General features: G+C 38.9%; 2 protein-coding genes across 2 annotated transcripts; one reads left to right on the top strand and one right to left on the bottom strand.

The window, feature by feature from the left end:
- Window positions 1-7,001: 7,001 nt before the first annotated feature.
- Window positions 7,002-14,111, bottom strand: LOC129717432 (serine protease grass-like). The gene is made up of 5 exons (XM_055667318.1): window positions 14,102-14,111; window positions 12,508-12,852; window positions 7,837-8,233; window positions 7,584-7,780; window positions 7,002-7,518 (listed from the first exon to the last, which is right to left on the bottom strand). Exons 1-5 carry the CDS (start codon window positions 14,109-14,111, stop codon window positions 7,100-7,102), a joined length of 1,368 nt encoding a protein of 455 aa, XP_055523293.1. The 3' UTR covers window positions 7,002-7,099.
- Window positions 13,976-17,481, top strand: LOC129717431 (uncharacterized). The gene is made up of 7 exons (XM_055667317.1): window positions 13,976-14,260; window positions 14,318-14,398; window positions 15,493-15,965; window positions 16,031-16,223; window positions 16,327-16,514; window positions 16,577-16,748; window positions 17,033-17,481. Exons 1-7 carry the CDS (start codon window positions 14,188-14,190, stop codon window positions 17,479-17,481), a joined length of 1,629 nt encoding a protein of 542 aa, XP_055523292.1. The 5' UTR covers window positions 13,976-14,187.
- The last annotated feature ends 1,901 nt before the right edge of the window (window positions 17,482-19,382 follow it).

Here is a 19,382-nt window from a genome sequence, read left to right as displayed (position 1 = left end):
ATAGCTCAATTACCCAACTCGGGTTCCCGCGAAGCGAAAACGATCCATGTCTCTATTTCCGAAGCCAAGGAGGAGAGAAGCTATTTTTGCTTCTGTATGTTGACGACATACTGATAATCGGCCATGACTTGAAGCAGATCGAAGCCATTAAAAGAAGATTGTCCAAGGAATTCGGAATGACGGATTCGGAGGAGGTATCTTATTTTCTTAGAATGATGAACAGCGAATCATGAGCATCAGCAGCGCAGATACTTGGAGAGTTTCAACATGGCGGACTGTATTAATCCATCGGACCCTCAAGATGGAAGGAGTCGTCTGCAGGAAGAAGACGAGGTCGCCGGAGTACACGGAGGAGCAGATTGAGACGGTTAAAACACAGTGTCGGTGGATGACCAAAAAATACCGCGGGATGTCTTTCGTTCTGGACGACGAAAGCTATTTTCCGCTGTCCAAAACGCATGTTCCAGGAAATGATAATTACTACTCCAGCGACAAGTCATCCACACCGCCTGAAGTGAAATACAAGTTCAAGCACAAGTTTGAAAAAAAAGGTTATGTTGTACATCGCCATTTCCGACCGGGGCATTTCAAAGCCTTGGTTTAAGCCGAGCGGTCTGGCAATCAACCAACAAATCTATCAAGACAAGAATCCGGAATTGTATCCGGAAAATGGACGTAAGTGCCGTACAACGTTCTTGTGAGAGCATCGCAACAAAGTTGCGTCGAACAGCAGACCACGGCCATTACTCAAACATTCACTGATATTTACTGATACTGATTTGAAGAAAATACATTATGTTATTAATAAAAAATACTGAAATCGATGAAAAAAAAAATTTTTTTATGTGATTGAAAAAATCACAGGAGGGTTGTGTGCAAAGGCACGACCGCAAGGATGAAGTAGAATACTTTTACAAGAAAGAAAACCCGGCTGCTTGCGTGTCAGTCATTTTTTAATTTGTTGTTCAATTCAATATCGGATAAGATACCGATCACATCTTGGCGTTATCACTGGCAGTGCGAATAAAGTATTTCTTGTGATAAAATAAACAGTGAAAAGCTGATTTAACACTCAAAACTAGACGGCTCATGTGTTGTCAAAATGAGTCAACTTTTCATTGAATGCATTTGCTAGTGCCCGCTATCGCACAGAGACTTCATTTCACTAAAGTTCCTCACTGGATCAGCTGCTATTGCTATCCATAGCCATGCCAATGTTTTGGCCGCTATACGCTGCTATTGGTATCCGCTGTCCCAGCTGCTATCGATGCTGAAATAGGCTGAAACTAGTGCACTATCCATTGCAATGCCACAGCTGTAGCCGCTATCTGCCTGGTATCCACTGCACTGGTACTGCTGCTGCTAAGGGAAGACTGCCGTTGTCGCTGTCTAGAACTATTATGAGTGGCTTCGACTGAAACAGGCTCTTAAATAGGGATGAAAAACCTATCGATAGTAGTAGGAAATTATCGATAACCATTTTAGTCGATAATTCCCATTCTTACTCTTATGCAGACAAATAGCAAATTTCAAATGGCAAGGTCTATGATTCTGTCGACCGTGCTTGGGAAGCAATCATATTAACGACTATTCAGATCAGTCGAATTTTGCGCTCAAACAAGGATTGACCATTCTCAATAATATAATTGCTTGTCATCATTTGAACTTGATAATTTTTGAATTTTAATTATGCGAAAAATTATTTTTTATGCTGATAATGAGAGCTTTTCGGATGTTGTGCTCATGACTGAAGGAAAAGATAATTCAGTACGTTCTGAGACACGGAGATGAAGCCAAATATATATCTGTTCCAAATTTCTTGAAAGTGTAAATTGATTCAAGAGAAAATATTAACTCTTCAATTAGGTTTTTATTTCATCCTGAAAAAGACAATTCGTTGTTTAATTCAATGTTTGATAAGATGCCGATTACATCTTTGCGTTATCACTGACAGTGCGAATAAAGTATTCCTTGGGGGAAAATAAACACTGAAAAGTTTTTCAGAACGTTCTTTTCATTGGATGCATTTGCTGGTGTGCCTGCTATCGCTCAGAGACAACATTTCACTAAAATGCCACACTGCATCAGCTGGCCCTGCTTATATTGGTGATGAGACCAACGTCAACCGCTGCGCTATCCCCGTTGTCACAGTAGTGGACGCTTCCGTTGCCATAGGTATCCGCTGCCCTGCATCACCTGGTCCTGTTATCGATGCTGGCTGAGACGCGCTCCGCCGCTATCCGTTGCCATACCACAGCTGTGGCCGTTATCCGCTGCATTGCTACTGCTGCTGTATCCACTGCTGCTGCTAAGGGAGGACTGCTCCTGTTGCAGTCTAGAATTATAATGAGCGGCTTCGAGTGAAGCAGGCTCTTATATAGGCCAAATTGCACATTTGAAATGGCAAGGTCTATGATTATGTCGACCGTGCTTGGGAAGCAATCATATAACGACCAATCAGAGGCCGAATTTTTTGTTTTGACAAGGCTTGACTATTTTCAATAGTACAATAGTTTGAATAATAACATTACAATTATCTGCATTTGGGAAGAATCTTAGAAGATTTTCCAATCTATTGCTGCCAGAACGAAGGAAATCCATCGAATACTAACCGATTTATTAGCATTTGAAATTGGACATATTTTTCACTTTTTTCGGTTTTAGATTTTCATTTTACATCCCTATGTAGCCAACTTCCTGAGAGAAGTATTCTACTTCAAAAAATTCTAATTTTTTATTTAACACCCGTTATAATCTAATTAAAAATATTTTTAATAATTTCATTTATATATTTTTCATTAGTATAAATACACATATAGCATGTAATTAGTTATAAATGTATGAAGTCTACTTTTTTTTGAAGTTTGCTAAAATTTATTAAAACTGGATATCACATTCTACGAATCAGGTATTTGTATACTCTTCTTAAAATCCGCAACAACTAAAGCACTAGACACTTGTTCGGTATCATTTCTAAGTAACTTCAGCGGTCTTTTTCTAATAAAGACTTTCAGGGTCAGTTTAAGATTAAATCTAATGTTGTCAAAATGGAGGGCAGTAAATTTTATGCGACTTTTTTTCTGTGTGTTTACTTTTAGGGAAAAAAATTGTGCTCTTTCTTGGGTATTGAAGGTGCTTTTGATAATACGTGCAGGGCCGGCGGTTGACGTGAGTAGTATAATGAACCGGTTCTTAGAAAAGAGCGAAGGAACGAACGGCTCACGAAAAAGAGCCACGGTTCTTTGAGCGCACCAGAACTGATGGGTTCGCGCGAACCCGAAGTTTACCGAGAAACCACGAACTGTCAACGCTCGTGAATCATTGTGAACTATGAGCCGTTCATGTGAGTCGGTTCGGAACGGTGAGTGAGCGGTTCAGAGCCGCTCTTGCAAAAGAGCCGTTTCGCCCACCCCTAAGTAGTATGGGTAGTTGTCCCCTCTCGGGAAAGATCCCTGTGGGTACTTAACCACTTGGCATTATCGGACAAAATCAAAAACTCTAAACTTTTTTGGTCTGACGCTTCTGCTTTGCCCAGAAACTCTGAGACGCAGCCGGAGGACGTTGGGCGGTTCGGCCGACCTGGGTACCACATCGATTTTCAGCCGCTCCATCTCCTCCAACGATTGCTTCGAGTAGTGGGCCGACACCAGGTTCGGCCAGAGCACCGCGTCTTCACCCTTATGGTATTTCTTGATGAACGACGCAAACTCCGGCGAGCACTTCGTACTAAAAATTTCCCCGATCACGGTCAGTACGGAGCTTCTCGCTGGTTGTCAACCACAACAGCACCTTCTTGGGGAACTAAGTGTGAGCAATGAACTTCACCTCAGAGCTCACTTCCTTTGTTGGGGAAGTAAAAAACGAAGTGCCCTGCCAATCATTGTCATTCAGGATGAGATAGGTCTTATCGTCCATCACCACCACTACGTTGCGATTTGCTTGGAAAATTAACTTGGCTATCTTATTAAGCTGCTGCCATTGCGTCATTGTCTGCAGCTCCAGAACCAGTGGACGGGACTGTCGCTTCCTGGCATGTATATCAAGGGGTGTAGTAGTACTTATTTCAATAAAACCGAACAAAATTGGTTTCAAAGTTTCCGAATTCACTCCAGGACTTGATTTTCATTCATTTTGAGTCCATCTGATAAGTGGTCCGGAATTTCCATTTTGGAGCATATTCCCGATCTTGAACATGGTCCCGAAGAACCGGATTTACGGGAACCATATGGGACCAATGGCTCTTAAGCTCCCGTATACTAAAAATAGACAAGTTATCCAATCTTTTGATGGGTTAAGATCGAAAATCGGTCAAGAATTAAAGAAGTAAGAAGCATTTTATTTTGGTGGGTAGCAAGGTACCCTGCCGAGTTCTCACATGTGTTAAAATAAATAATTAAATAATGTAAACCCAAATCATCAAACATATGAAATATCGTCAACGAAAAACAATGTCAAACCAACGATGCTTAAACTAAAAGTATAGCTGCTTAAAAGCTACACAGACAGCGAAAGTTTTGATAAATGTAGCTATTTTCTAACTTTGTAATTACATCGGTGATTTGAATGTCCATAGTCCTTAGGAAAATTTGGTACCAAACAGTTCAAACAAAAAAAAAATGCACACGGTTGCAGCGATAAATACTGCAAAATATTAAGTATTGCAAATACATCGCAATTTTGTGATCTGTATCCTCCGAACAAATCACTCCAGGAAATACAGCATCGAAAAGAAAGTTCCGGAAGTTTTACAGAAAAATGGTTTTATTTTTCGAAAGAACTAAAGTTTTTATACAAATAATACATTTCACTCGTGCAATCCATTTTTCAATGATGAAACACTATGTATTGAAATAAACATATTAATGTTAATACAAATTACTGATAATTACTCATAGTAATCAGTATCGAGTTGGAAATTACTGATAGTTATCAGTAACAATTTTTAGTGATAATTCCCATCACTAAGTCCATGTTCGCCAGGTACTTTTTCAATGTTTGTCGGTCAAGCATACGCAGCGCTGTAGCCACTTTTCCCTCGGTTTTCCTTTTCAGCATTCTCTGGAGCTTTTTGTCGCTCAGGGTCGTCAGCCGTCCGGAACCGGGCCTTCTTTCGATGCTTTGATTGTAGTCCAATAGCGCCAAGATGTTGTAGATACCGGAACAGGCGTGACCGGCGTCCCTTTATGATGTCCGATTCAACGCGGCGGGGTAACGTTCTTTGAGCGCGCACACTACTGAACGGAGTAGTTTCATTGTTTTCTGCATCACGGTGAAAGTTAGAGTGATTTTTTTTCAGTTGACTCATGGGTTACTATGATTGATGCTGCATGGATAGTTTCGTCAGCGCGGGCAAAGGTAAACTTATGAAAAATTGGCAATCTTTGTCAATAGTTTTTTCAACAATTTAAGCTTGATCGGATTTCTGAATTCTGATAAAATTTTACTTACAGTCGTGAAAGTCTTACATTTTTGACCACCGAAAAAATGCACAAGAGTAGTTCTTGAAGTTTTGGAAATCGATTTTTATTTTGATAGCAAATTTAATTGAAATGCATGAAATGTCGAAATCTGATGTTATTTAAAAAAATTAACTTTCAGGGACATGGAAACTTTTGCGCTGGGAGACTCGAGCTTCCCCAGAACATACAAGAGACACTCCCTGCTCGAACATTTTTCCATCGATTCCATCCATATATTCTCCACGTTTTCGCACAGTGGCTGTAATCATTTTGGTTCCGATTCTGAGCATAGTGAAACAAACATTCTTTAAAACACACATGAATTGAAACTTTGCGCTTTCATAGAAATGCAAATAAAGAGAACTGCAATGTCTGCTGTTTATAATTTATATCACGTTGCGTTTGATTTTTGCGGATCACGAAAGCATTACACGATGTAGACAGCTACGTTCCGGTCACGTGCAAAATTAAATCGAATTTTGAAGGTCCTGATCTGATGCCACCTTGGACCAGCTTTTCCGGACTCTACTCGGTCCGATGTCGAACACTACTATTTTTTTAATATTGATATAAACGCAAAGTATCGAAACAAATCACTCTTCGTCCGGCTCTAGTCATTATTTGCGGTCCCGCTTTCCCGTGTGTCGGCTGTCACCACGAAAGTTTATCTAGAGTAAGTTTTTTAGATACACAATTTTACCAAAAACTCATCTGAATACTGTAAAATGGTCACTATTAGGGAAAAAGTGTTTCTAACTAATTCTCTTCCATGTCTACCAATGTTAGGCACGTTTGCTCTTGAATGGCCATGCGTCTCCATGAAACAAGATATCAAAATTGTACCTTCTGCTATCATTCAATGAAATGTACTCATTTTACTAAAAAAATGTTTTTACATTGTGTAACTAACTTACTGAATGGACTGACTCCTATGAAGGAAATGAAGGTACTTCTCCTGAGAACAAATTAGTGTTGAGTAGGTGAATAGGTGAATGTGATAAAACTCATGAAAAGAAACGTAGTTCAACTTTTTATCGCAAGTACCTTGTCAAGATTGTATATCGCTGTTTCATTTTTGAATTTAGATAGTTTGTTACGATTTACAGATTGAATAATTGATGCCGTTCTTACATGGAGGCACATGGTCATTCAAAAGCAAATACGCTTAGCACTGTTGGGCATGGAAAGTTTTTGCTGGAAACACTGCCCCGTTGTAAATATTGTACAAGTTCGAATAAATCTAGTTAAGTAAAGCCTTGCGTTTGCGTTGCAGTATAAAAGAAAACTTCTCCCTGGGCCGTAATTGCCCACTGTGATGCCAAAGGGCGAAAATAACCCACAACGTAGGGCCGTGCGCGATCACACTCTTTTCCTTAATAGTACATATTCTACAGCTTTCTAAAGTGTTTGAGGCTGCTAAAAAAATTCGAATTTTTATAATACAAGTTTGCATTTTTATTTTAAACTTATATTTATATAAATGTAAGCACCTATATAGATATGTTCAATCGCTCACTATAAATTGAATATGGGATCCCAGTATCTATTTCTACGGTCAATTACATGAAACTTGCCCAAGAATCAATATGATTATGCTCTTTTTGATGCTGGTTTCGTATACTGAAATTTCGGTACGAAACTTATGGCATAATATTATCTAAAATCCAATCCATATAGCTGCCCACTCGGCAGTAGATTCCAGGTACGGATTTTTTACCACAGGAGTCCACCCCGAATGACACGACCCCGAATTGTACGAAAAGTGGCTTGTTGTCATACTCGGTGTCGAATCCCAGCGGTTCGCCTGAATCTCCCTTGCACGTATCCACTAGCGACTCGCCACCGGCACAAATTTGCTTATCGCTAAGCTGCACATTCTGACGAAGTTGAGCCAGTGTCTGTGAGCACTCATCGTTGCTAACCGAAGAAATTATCGCCTCCAAAAGTATCTGCGATTCGACTTTGTTTTCGGTCAATCCCCAACCGGTCACGATGTATTTTTCCAATCGCTTCGACCGCAGTTCAGGACTCAGAGGTAGACAAATTGGTTGAATGTGATCTGAAAAAGGAAGAAAGAAAATTATTCTAAATACAGTTTTTACGCAATGAACTTTTGATGAACACCTTTGAATTCCACAACGCGAGCCAACCGTATCAGTCCGATATCATTACGGTATTTGGGACGATTATATTCCGGATGCATATCGAATGACTCAATCTGATAATCTTCTACTGGGTCAGCGCAATCTGCTATACCCCCATCATAGGTAATGCAATATTCTTCCTGATTTCTGGTGTGTTCTCCTAAACGAACATGATCTCTTCAACGATATCAATCTTTAGGTGTTAAATATGAAAGTTGGAGGATCATACTTACATGTTCAGGGAAGGAGTCTTTTTTAAACAATGAGCCACAGTCAAGACGTACCGATTACTGATCAACGATCCACCACAGCGATCAACGATCGTTCCATTTTGATTGTATCTCAGTAAAGCCATCCAAGGATAGGAGAATACTTGTGTAATATTAGCTTTAACAAGGCGATCAGTGGACGAGTGACCGCAATCAGATGGCAGTAGGCTTTGTTGTAGCACTTCTTCCCTTGTACAGCAGATGCTGCGTTTAACTGCTGGTAATATGCAAGCTGCTTGCTTTATATAGTTAGCAATGTTCGCCGAGGGCGGACTCCGCACTATGTTGTAGATATTCTGGCAGCGCTGTATTGCTACGCATAGTCCATCCTTATGTTTTGGTGTGACGCACGGGGCGCTCGCTAGAAAATGTTATAAATCGCATCGCATTGGCGTTTAAAAATTATTTTTACTGGTCTCATTCATCGCAGTTATGCCAGGATAAACACAAATAACAATCGTTAAAATAATTTTACTGAGAGAAGGAAAAAATCCGACATTCAGTTTTTAAGTATTTTTTTCATACTATATATCAAGAGAATTTGATTTTCATACCCAGCACTAAAAACGAAATCTATGAGAATAGGTTTATTTTTTTTCTCCAATTGAATCCTTTTTCGTTTCTCCATTCTTTATCCAAGCTCTGAATGTACAGTGATAGGCATAAATAAAAGCCCACCTTGAGTATTTAGAAACATTTCTCGATTTCTGGACTTTTATATAAAAATCTGCAGCCGTCATTCCACACGATTGTTTGTTATTTATCACTTTTTCAGATAATTAACGAGTTTTGTCATTTTTGTTGGATTTTGTTTACTCTATTACATGACTTCTTGAATGTGTGCAAAAATGCGTTGACAAAAATAAAAGCCCACTCCCAAAAAATTATATGGAAATCATTGGAAATCTTTGAGTAACTCGTCGTTTTCACATGTGATGACAGCTAGGGCTGTGCGATATTATTTACAATCACTCAGTGGTTCAGTTGACGCGATATAAACAAAGTGTTGTTCACATTGGCACATAAAAGTCGATTTTTGTTGTTTGCACAAAGATCAAAATTAAAATGGGTGGGAAAAAAATCAGCATGCAAGTCCAAGTGCTGACAGATCCCGAAGAAGCCGTCGTCGGAAGATCGATAGCTGGACGGATCAACGAATCATCCGGGAAGTGAAGAAATCTCCAAAAATATCGGTCAAAGTGATTCAGGAAAACTTCTCGTTGGCTGTTTCGACTAGAACCGAACGCCGAAGACTAGCTGAGCATGGAATAAAGAGCGAATTCACAAAAAAAAACAAATAACGTTCCGCAATCCTACATCATTCTTTCGCCACAATCTTTCATGCCGCTTCTTGTTGAAATGCTCAAATTTCGATTCATCAGTCCAAAGTACTTTTTTCCAAAAGTCTTTGGTTTTGTTCACAAGTTTCCGGGCAAATTTCAACCGGGGCATTTTTGCACGCATCCAAGAAGTCATGTTATGGAGTAAACAATATCCAACAAAAATGACAAAATCCGTTATTATCTGGAAAAGTGAAAAATAACAAACAATCGTGTGAAATAACGGCTGCAGATTTTCATATAAAAGTCCAGAAATCAAGAAATGTTTCTAAATACTCAAGGTGGGCTTTTATTTATGCCTATCACTGTATTGGGTACTGCGTACTGAGAGATTCAACTGTGCGAAAAACTTGCTGCAACTTTTTTGTACAATCGAATTGAATACAAAAAAGTAAGCTAATGGTTGTCGAATTTAGAACCACCAGGAAAACTAACAAGAGTGCAACTTTCGCTGAAACCGTCCCACTTGTGACACAAGACGGACAGGGTGGGTAAGACGGACATGTGACTTATTCGGGTTATTCGCGTTGAAAGAGATTTTGAAGGCTGTTCGCACCTACGTGAACTCTCATATGCAATTGTCAAAATGTGCGTGGTGACAAAAGCAAAAATATTTCCTTCCTACTTTTTCGCATGCAAAAACCAAACAAATATCAGCAACACCGTCAACGCGAATTCTAAAGCTTAGCGACTTTCTTTTTGTAAAATTGTCTCGACCAGCCTATTATCAAGTTAGTTTATGATTTTCGAACCACCGTCACCATGGTTACATCCGTCAAATGTGCAATAAATAAACAAACTTTAAAACAAAGCTACAAGCTCGAGTGCGGATGTAATTTTTGTGTGTTAGAAAATAAGGTTTTTTGTTGGCCCTTTTTTCGGTTATTCGAAACTTCGCTGATCTATTCGCGAAGAGATACAGTTAAAGAATATTGTTATTGAAAAACTATGAGAGTTTGAAAATTGTGTGTACTGGTGGGGTAAGATGGTTCACCACCAGGGTGGGTGAGACGGACAGTGTTTATAGTATTGTTTCTTCAAATTAAGGCATGCCTCGATCCTACAAAAGGACAACTACCCGTCAAACGTGGACCAAAAGTCAGCTGGCTGCTGCTAAACACGAAGTGACCTGCGGAACTTCGGTTCTTGCTACCGCGGTAAAATACGGCATTCCAAGGACCACTTCGAAGAGGCGAATTGCATGTCCTACAATGACAATGAATATGGGGCCTAAGGACACCGCAAATGAGATCCACTGCAGAACAGAAAAATGAATTGGTGCAGCATCTTTAGGACTTAGAGAGGATGTCCAAAAGTTTGGCTTCGAGTTAGCCGAAAGAAACTTCCTTCCACATCGCTTCAACAAAGCCAAAAAAATGGCTGGACGCGATTGGTTACTCGGGTTTCTGAAACGAAATCCAAAATTAAGCTTTCAAAAGCCTGAAGCCACGTCTTCCGCGCGTGCACGAGGCTTCAACTAACAGGCTTTTTATGATTTACTCGAGCAATTTCTTAAAGAAGGCAGATTCGCTCCTGACCAAATATATAATGCAGACGAGACCGGAATCAGCACAGTAAGTTCTATAGTTCAATTCACACCTTGTTAGCTATTTCAAATGAAAATATTTTTCAAAGGTCCCTACTTTAAAAGGAAAGAAGCGAGAGGGATCGATTTCCTCTGCGGAACGTGGAGAAACTACTTCGGTGATGATGTGCATGTCTGCAACCGGTGAATATGTTCCTCTATTCATGATCTCTCCTCGAGCACGGATGAATGAAGCATTGGAGAGAGGTGCTCCAGCTGGGACTAAGTTTCGGTGTAATGCATCGGGATATATGACGACGGGAGTATTTCTCGATTGGTTAGACCACTTCCTGGAGTTCTTATGTTTTGAGCTATCTTGAAGCATTTTTTCTCAGCTCTTCAATGGTGGTGTCAAATTTAAAATCGGTAATTCTGATCAAATTCTCCAAATGGAAGCTTTGACATTTCTCTTAAAATCGACGTGTTGGTTGTAGTGGGTTTAATGACAAATTCAAGAGAAAGTGATCAAGAATTGCTCAAAATACAACTTTTTAAAAATCGTTTTACCCCTTGGTACCTGAGGGGTCCATCAATATGCACTAACCAAAGTGGTTTTCTCATTTTTTCATAACTTTTAATCATTCAAACACAAAAACATCCTTCTACAGTTCTGAAAACATCGATCGATTGGGATATCGAGACCTACATTGCGCCGTTGCTGGGGGTACTCGAAAGCTGCTACCAAAGATGATAATCCATAACACGAACGATCTTTCCAAACCTATTTTCACCGGTTTCATTGCGTAGAAAACGTAAGCACTGAGCGCTGAATTTTTTGCGCCCGACAGAGCAGAAAACGTACGAAAAACTAATTATGATTTCGTTTTGGAAAAAAAGAATTGAAGAGACGATGCCCAGCTAAGTAAAATAAACTGATAGCGTTTGACTACATTTTGTGGAGAATACCATATGAATTAAATTACTTATTTAATTATTTACATCATAGCGTTACTCACTCGTCTATCGCGGTGGGATTTCCCAGAAACGAGCCGACTTACGTTTATACACATTCTTGACCAATCAGCAGTCGGTTACAATTTTGCAACATTGTTGTTAGGCTTATCTTTCAAATTTCGACACTCACGATCTTCCGATTGAATTCAGACCGAGTTGTGCGTCCTCCACGGCCTTTGGCGCTTATCAGCTGTTATTTTTTATTAGATTATTGCTGGTTTTTCCATTTGAATGAGTTGACTTTTTGACAGTCTCGGTCACAATTTCGATCAGTTTAATGCAAATCTTCGAATTTAAATTTAGTACATAACTTTGAAACGGAGTACAAAAAAGTTAAAACTCATTTAACACATATCAACCTAGTTAGGTACTTCCCAGGTAATTTTTTTGTCACAATCATCTATATTAATCCTTTTTCGATAGTTCAAATGAAACAGTCGGGATAAATAAAAAAATATTGAAGTTGATTCTTGCATTCAACTGCCAACTGCATTCAACATACTGCCGCATTCTCGTAGCCCGCTTCCGTAGAATGTGAAATCTAGTCTTCAAAACTTCGGTGGAATATCGAAACTCAGAACAACAATTTTTCTATTGCATTATGATATATTTTGAACATTTAGTGAATTTTTAAAGTATCGAACAATCCCAGCAGTTAGTCAACATTTTGGGACGAAATTTATGGTTTAATATTATCCAAAATCCAATCCATGTAGTTGCTCACTCGGCAGTAAATTTCAGGCAAGGTTAAATTACCACAGGTGCTCACCCGAGCGGTGAAAACCCCGAATTGTACGAAACGAGACTCGTTGTGATGCTCAGTGTAGAATTCAAGTGGCCCGCCCGAATCTCCTATGCACGTGTCCACTAGGAATTTGCCCTCGGCGCAGATATGCTTATCACTTAGTTGCAACTCATGGGGATAATATCGAGTGAGACTCTGCTTGCAATCATCATTGCTAACACGAGAAACTAGAGTCTCCTGAAGAACCTGCGACTCAACGTGATTTTCGGTTAATCCCCAGCCGGTCACGGTGTACCGTTCCAATTGCAGCGATCGCAATGCCGGAGTAATGGGTAGACAAATCGGTTTAATGTGGTCTGAAAAATATGAAAAAAAAATATCTGCATGCAGTTTTTATGCACTAAGAGCAAGCGCACCGGTGAGTTGCCATTTGAGTTGCTACTTTCACAACGCTGGCCGTTGCTATTTTATATATATAGCAACCGATTTTCGCACCGGTCGTTGCTAATGGGGATTACCAATTCCACTATTTCTTTTTCACACCGGCAGTTGCCAATTTCTGAAGACCGTCACTAGCCAGCGTTGGCAAAATGTTTGTTTGTGATGTATTTCGCATATATTTTGCGTATCTAGTAATAACCAACCTATCCGTCAGTCAATCTTTTCCGGAATGATCTACGTTCTTTCTGCTTCATAAAATGTTCCCTCCATTTCACGCAACTTTGTTTTAACTTTGTTTCCGTTTTCCCAAGTTATCGATAGCTTAATTTTTTTGCAGGTTTTTTACCTGTGCGTACATTGATTTTTTCATCCTTACATGTTTATTTAAAGTAATTTCGTAAAAGTGGGCACGTCCGGCAACGTTGGCTTAAACGACTATTCTACTGAAAGCTGGCGAACTTTCATTAGTTGTATTCTGTATTCTATGATGTCTTGGTTCCCACAGTTTGCTATTAATATTTGAAAATTTGCCACCAAAAAAAGAAACTTGAATATAGAACGCGGAAATTGTTTTCGAGTATTAGGTTGATTCTAGTGATGAAGAAAGTGATTTCGCCAAACAAATTTCCTTATACGCGATTAAGAAAAGGGTTTTTGGATTGATTCGGAACGGCTCTCAGCCATTCGAAACACTCATCATCTTCGTAATATTATTACGAACATTCACTATCGAGCACAAAAAAACAACAGTTTGACATTTCATCAAATAGCAACGATTCGGCTCGTTGCTATCGCGTTACCAAATTTAATAACTCGCTATTACCCGAGGTGCACAGAAAATAATATCGTTTTAGGATTGACAGCGCTCTGGTAGTTAAATTTATAATATACAGTTCTTGTCAAAATAACAATACTTTTATTTGAGACAACTGCAGTGTAGTTAAATTAACCGTGCGATTTTAACAACAGTCTGTGGTTAATTTTACGATAATTGTTAGCCTTTGTTGTAGTTTTATGAAATAGTAAAAATGACAACAATTCCCTGTAGTTATAGCGCGACTAACTACACCTTACCCACAAAATATGTCTGACAGCGTATTGTAGTAAAACTTACAACTTAATTATAGTAATTTCTTTTCGTGTTCGGTCCGGTCAAAAACAGACGCCATTTCATTGTTCAGTTGTGAAGTATTTTCAGTGCTGTTGTGAATGCTTGTTTTGTTTTACTTTGTTTGACCAATCTTACGAAAATGAATCCGAAACCTGCCCAAAAAGGTGAAATCATCGTCGACGACATTCTCAGTGACCCCGAATACATTGCCGGTAAGTATAAAAACTATGTAAAATATCATATTTCTAGAAACTTGTTTTTTTTGCCAGAAGCTGATGAGAATCCTGAACTTCGTCAGCTCATAGTCGATTCTTGGGGATTAAATCCTAACATTTACGCTATACTGATTGGTATGAAATATATTTGATTTATGTACGATTACACGATTCTTCCAGCTCGTCTCGAAGTACGATGCTGGCCTAATAAGCCAGTCGTCGTAGGTTCGGCTCGGAAGAGACTGTTAGAGTCAGTAGGATCGTAGCGCTAGCCCCGCAATTGTCCTGTACACTTAATAGTTGGCCGGGAAGTCTGTGTTTAATAAACAAAAGGCAGTGGTGGGCACCGCTAACCGAAAATTTAGCGACGCTAATCGCTAAGTCGCTAACCGGAAAATTTAGCTCGATAATCGCTAAACGCTAAACGCTAAACCCACATTAGCGGAACTTTCGCTAATCGCTAATCGCTAACTTTTTAATATGTAAATAGTCATATCGCTATATTTATTGCTCATGTTTTGTAAGATTTGGACCACTTTGATCTGTTTTGGTTAAACAAACGAAAACAATTACTTTTTAAAGCTATTTACAGTAAGAGGTTCACGAAACGGTATTCATATTTGATTTTGTAAAAACAAGAATAACAAAAGTTATTTAGCTTGTATTGAAAATAGATACTCTTAGGAATGTTTTCATGAAAATTCAATTATTATCTGAATCGAAAAAGTAGAACCAAAGATGTCATAATTTCAAGCGCATTGCAATTTACCAAAGTTCTTGGTGTGCCAAAAATTCAATCTAGACCTTATGCTTGTTCTTCACAATGCTCCTGTGGCTTGTACGATAACTGGAACTCCATTCTAGGGTAAAAAACCGACAAAAGTAACTTTCGCAGTCAAGTATGTTCTTCTTTCGAAGCAATTTACGTACGCCATCAGCAATTCACAGTTTTTCGAAATATTTCTATTGTCGCTTCTCCACAAAATTTAGCGAATTAGCGATTAGCGTTTCGAAGGCCAAAATTTTAGCGACGCTAACAGTTTCGCTAACCAGCTCAAAAATTAGCGAAATCGCTAAATCGCTAACTGAATTTTAGCGTCGCTAAATAGCGAATTAGCGAATTAGCGGAATGGTGCCCACCACTGACAAAAGGTCATGTTCCGAATCGGAATGTAGCACCAGGGCTTTGTTTTTACGATTGCACATGTTTCAAAAAAGCTTGATTTCAGCTCACGGATACAACGTGGAATATCTTATGATAATGGAAGACATGGCGCTGAATGATGTGTTTTCAGTTGCCAAATGGACTGGACATAAATACGCTCTTCGTCGGAAGTTGATGCTGTGGGAAGACGGAATACTTTTCCAGAACAATGCTTCAGCATCCGAACCAGTAGCTGGGACCTCGGCTGAAACAAGTGCTGATCTACCCACGGCCCATACATCGACACAAATGGATAAAACAAGGTTAATTTCAACAACGGTAACAAGTGCAGTATTGGACTCAATATTGGAGCGCAACGAGAAGGGAAAAATTGTGTGCAATTACTATCGGGATCATCATTTTCTAGATAAAGTTCACCGAAACTTTCTCGCACACACAATAGTGGATTATTACATCGCTAATCAAACGTATTTCAAACCAGCCGATATGGCTCAATTTTCAGAATTGATAGCCGAACGTTTTCCACCAGAAATCGCCGTACGAGACATTACCTTTGTGACAGTTTTGCTTTACTGCAAAGTTTTTTTTTCAATATTTTTCAGATAACATATTATAATCCACGTGACATTTCTGCTGGCAAAGATCATACATCCGGCGCGCTCTATGATCGATTTCATAACCGAAGACACCTTAAACGACCTCTTGTTCCATGCACCAAACGAAAGCAATCCAAAGTCAAAATCGCATCTTTTCTCTCGGAGCAACAAACAGCTGCATCACAACTGCAAGAAGAAGGTATTTGCCAAATTCATTTGACAAACTCAGGGAGCGATAAATTGAGCAAATAATAATCAATCATTTGATCGTAGTTCACGGAACTTTTTTACATAATTCACAGATATCACTAAATTGGACGCCATCAAAGCTTGGTTGCGAAATAATTTTGATAAAAGTGATAACTTCTCGAAGCAGTGGAAGGACTCGATCCTGCTGAGGCTGAGAAGCATCCTTCAAGATACAAACATTAATAAATCGACAGTTCTTTTGGAGTGGCCTCGTTACCTTGATGAGAACGGATATTTGTTGGTAAATATTTAGTGGATTAGATTATGGTTGTAAGCTGATTCAAAACCTACGTTGTATTTCAGATTGATTCGGACTTTAATTTCCTATACCAAAAATCAGACGACCAGTGTAATCTTTTCAACAAGTGGGAATGGTTTTGTACAAATTTCTATGAATACATTTTGTCCAGTGCCCTCAAAGACCAATATTCAATTCATTTGTTGAGCGTGCTGGAAAATGGAAACTGTTCGCAGGGTAAATAAGTTAAAACCCGTTCAAACTTCAATCGATATCTTGTGATATAGTGTATCTAGATTTTAGAATCTAAGTATCTAGCTCTTACTGCAATTTAGGTGTACCAACCTGGTGGGGGTAACACCCAGGAGGAAAGGGGTGATACCCAAATTTTCCACCCCAGGTGTCACCCGGTCACGCCACGCCACTGCTCTGCCGGTAGTGACTGCATCACTACTTTGATCTATAGAATTTATGTTGTAAATATATTTCTAATACCAGTTTTTTAAATTGATTTGTTTCAGATTCTCGTGATTTTATTCTATGTGCCGTTTTCCATGCCATAATTAAACCAGTAAGAACATCCGCTACAAAGTTACCGACAATACTACAAGCTCAACTGGACACCTGTTTGGTTTGCAACACACAAGAGGTCTTGTCGAACTCGTTGCAGGTCCAACGAGAGGAGTTTGAAAAAGCTGATATTCAATTCGCACCGAGAATTTATGCAGTAGGATCAACCGAACGCCTTGAATGTTTCTATGTTGTTACACACAACTTGCAGTATAAGCTTCCATCTTTCGTGCGTTGCCTAGACGTGGTCGTAAAACTGAAATACACATTGGATTTGAACTTTTCGGAAAGCGCTGAGCTCTTCTGGGCCTTACTAAGCCGATATTTCTACGGTGTTGAATACAACAACAAATCGAAGAATACCCAAGTGCTACAGTTGCTGGATTATTTGCAAAAGTGAGAAGTATGAACTGTTTCTTGTGCGGACACACATTTGCGTCGCAACGAAGTCTTTTTGATCATCTTACTATTCTACATGGAACGCCACCCACATTCAACTACAAATGCACAGCGTGTGCACCAATTGTTTCCTTTCCTGAGTTGAAAAGATACAAAAAGCATGTTTGTACAACGCATGCCAAACTTTGCACATCAGATGTCAATTCGGAAAATCTACCCATCACTATTACTTCAGTGCTCGATCAAAATTCGCAAGGTGAATCAAGTGGACACCAATCATCAGATCAGAACATCGGAGAATCAAGCGATCATCATCATCGATCATCAGTTCGGAGTAACGACTTCGAAGAGGAAGAACCTGAGAAAATAAAAACTTTTACTGAAGAAGATATTTTAGATTTAAGATGTTCTTTAAAAGAATTTTTTTTAAGTTTTTCGCAAAACCTGTACGGTAAAAAGCATTTCACAAGAAAAGATGTAGTTGAACTTCAGCAGAGTATTACAGAAAAAATAGTTAAACCGATTTGCGATACTTTCTTAAAAATAGCTTCTTTTCCAGAAGGCAGAGTATATGAGCAGTTGCTCAATGATACTTGTGATCCATGGCAATTTATTTCTTCGGAACAAAAATTTGTTTCACAAATGAAAAATATAGGTTTTGATGATAAGTTACAGATGATCGAGTATAAAAATGAATCGAATAAGATCATATCGAAAGGTTGCCTTATGCCAATGAAAGATCAAATCAAACAATATTTCGAATCGAGATCTATTTTTTCAGAAACAGTTCAGAATGTGCGAAAATTAGAAGAAACTGAAGCTATCACAAACGTAGTCCATGGTACGTTTTGGCAGTCAGTCAAAAATGATTTCAAAAACATGCATATTATACCTTACTTTCTATTTAGTGACGAATTTGAAGTTAATGATGCAATAGGTGCTCATTCAGGAACTCATAAGGTTTGCGGTATATATTACAATTTTCCCACCATTCCACCACATTACCTAGGGCGGTTGGAAAATATGTTTGTAGCTGGGTTTATAAAGGCAAGCGATATGACGGAACGTGGGCCTTCAGAGGCATTGAAAGACCTTATAGAAGTTCTTATGGATATAGAAAAAAATGGCATCACCTTGAAAACCGAGGACAAACCCTTGAAAGTCCACTTCATTCTATCAGGTATTCTTGGAGATAACTTGGGAATAAATACATTGATGGGTTACAGTACATCGTTCAGCTCAATTATGTATTGTCGGTTTTGCAAAATGAACAAATACAACGCTCAGGAAATGGTTCGTTTAAATCCAAATAACCGTAGAAATAAAGCAAATTATACTGAAGATCTACTAAAAAATTTCAAAGAGACAGGAATTAAGGAGGAATCGGCCTTCAATAAGTCTTGCAGTTGTAGATCCTATGCATGATTTGTATTCGCATGGAATCTGTAGCTATGATTTGTCCCTTGTTCTCAATTATATGATACAACATTTGAAAATCTCACTTCAGACCATAAACTATAGAGTTCAAACGTTCAAGTATGGTGAAACAGAAAAAAGGAATTTAGTTAAGAAAATCACACGTGACCATATAAAAACCGGAGCCTTCAAAATGACAGCAAGAGAAATGCAGCTTTTCACTCATTATTTCCCGTTATTTTTTGGTGACCTGTTTCCAGATAGTAATGAAGTTTGGAACTTTGTACTATCATTAGTTGAGCTGACTGATTTAATACTACTTCCGGCATTTAACGACAAGTTATTGGAAACATTAGAAAAGCAAACAATACTCCATCATACACTTTACAAGGACTTATTTAAAGTAAAGTTGAAGCCAAAATACCACATATTACTCCATTATAGTGAAACTATCAATACTGTTGGCCCACCTAGATACACTTGGAG

This window comes from Wyeomyia smithii, chromosome 1 (genome assembly GCF_029784165.1).
Source record: "Wyeomyia smithii strain HCP4-BCI-WySm-NY-G18 chromosome 1, ASM2978416v1, whole genome shotgun sequence".
NCBI classification, from domain to species: domain Eukaryota; kingdom Metazoa; phylum Arthropoda; class Insecta; order Diptera; family Culicidae; genus Wyeomyia; species Wyeomyia smithii.
Note: the sequence above shows the minus strand (reverse complement) of the source record. Positions and strands in the feature narration are given on the sequence as shown.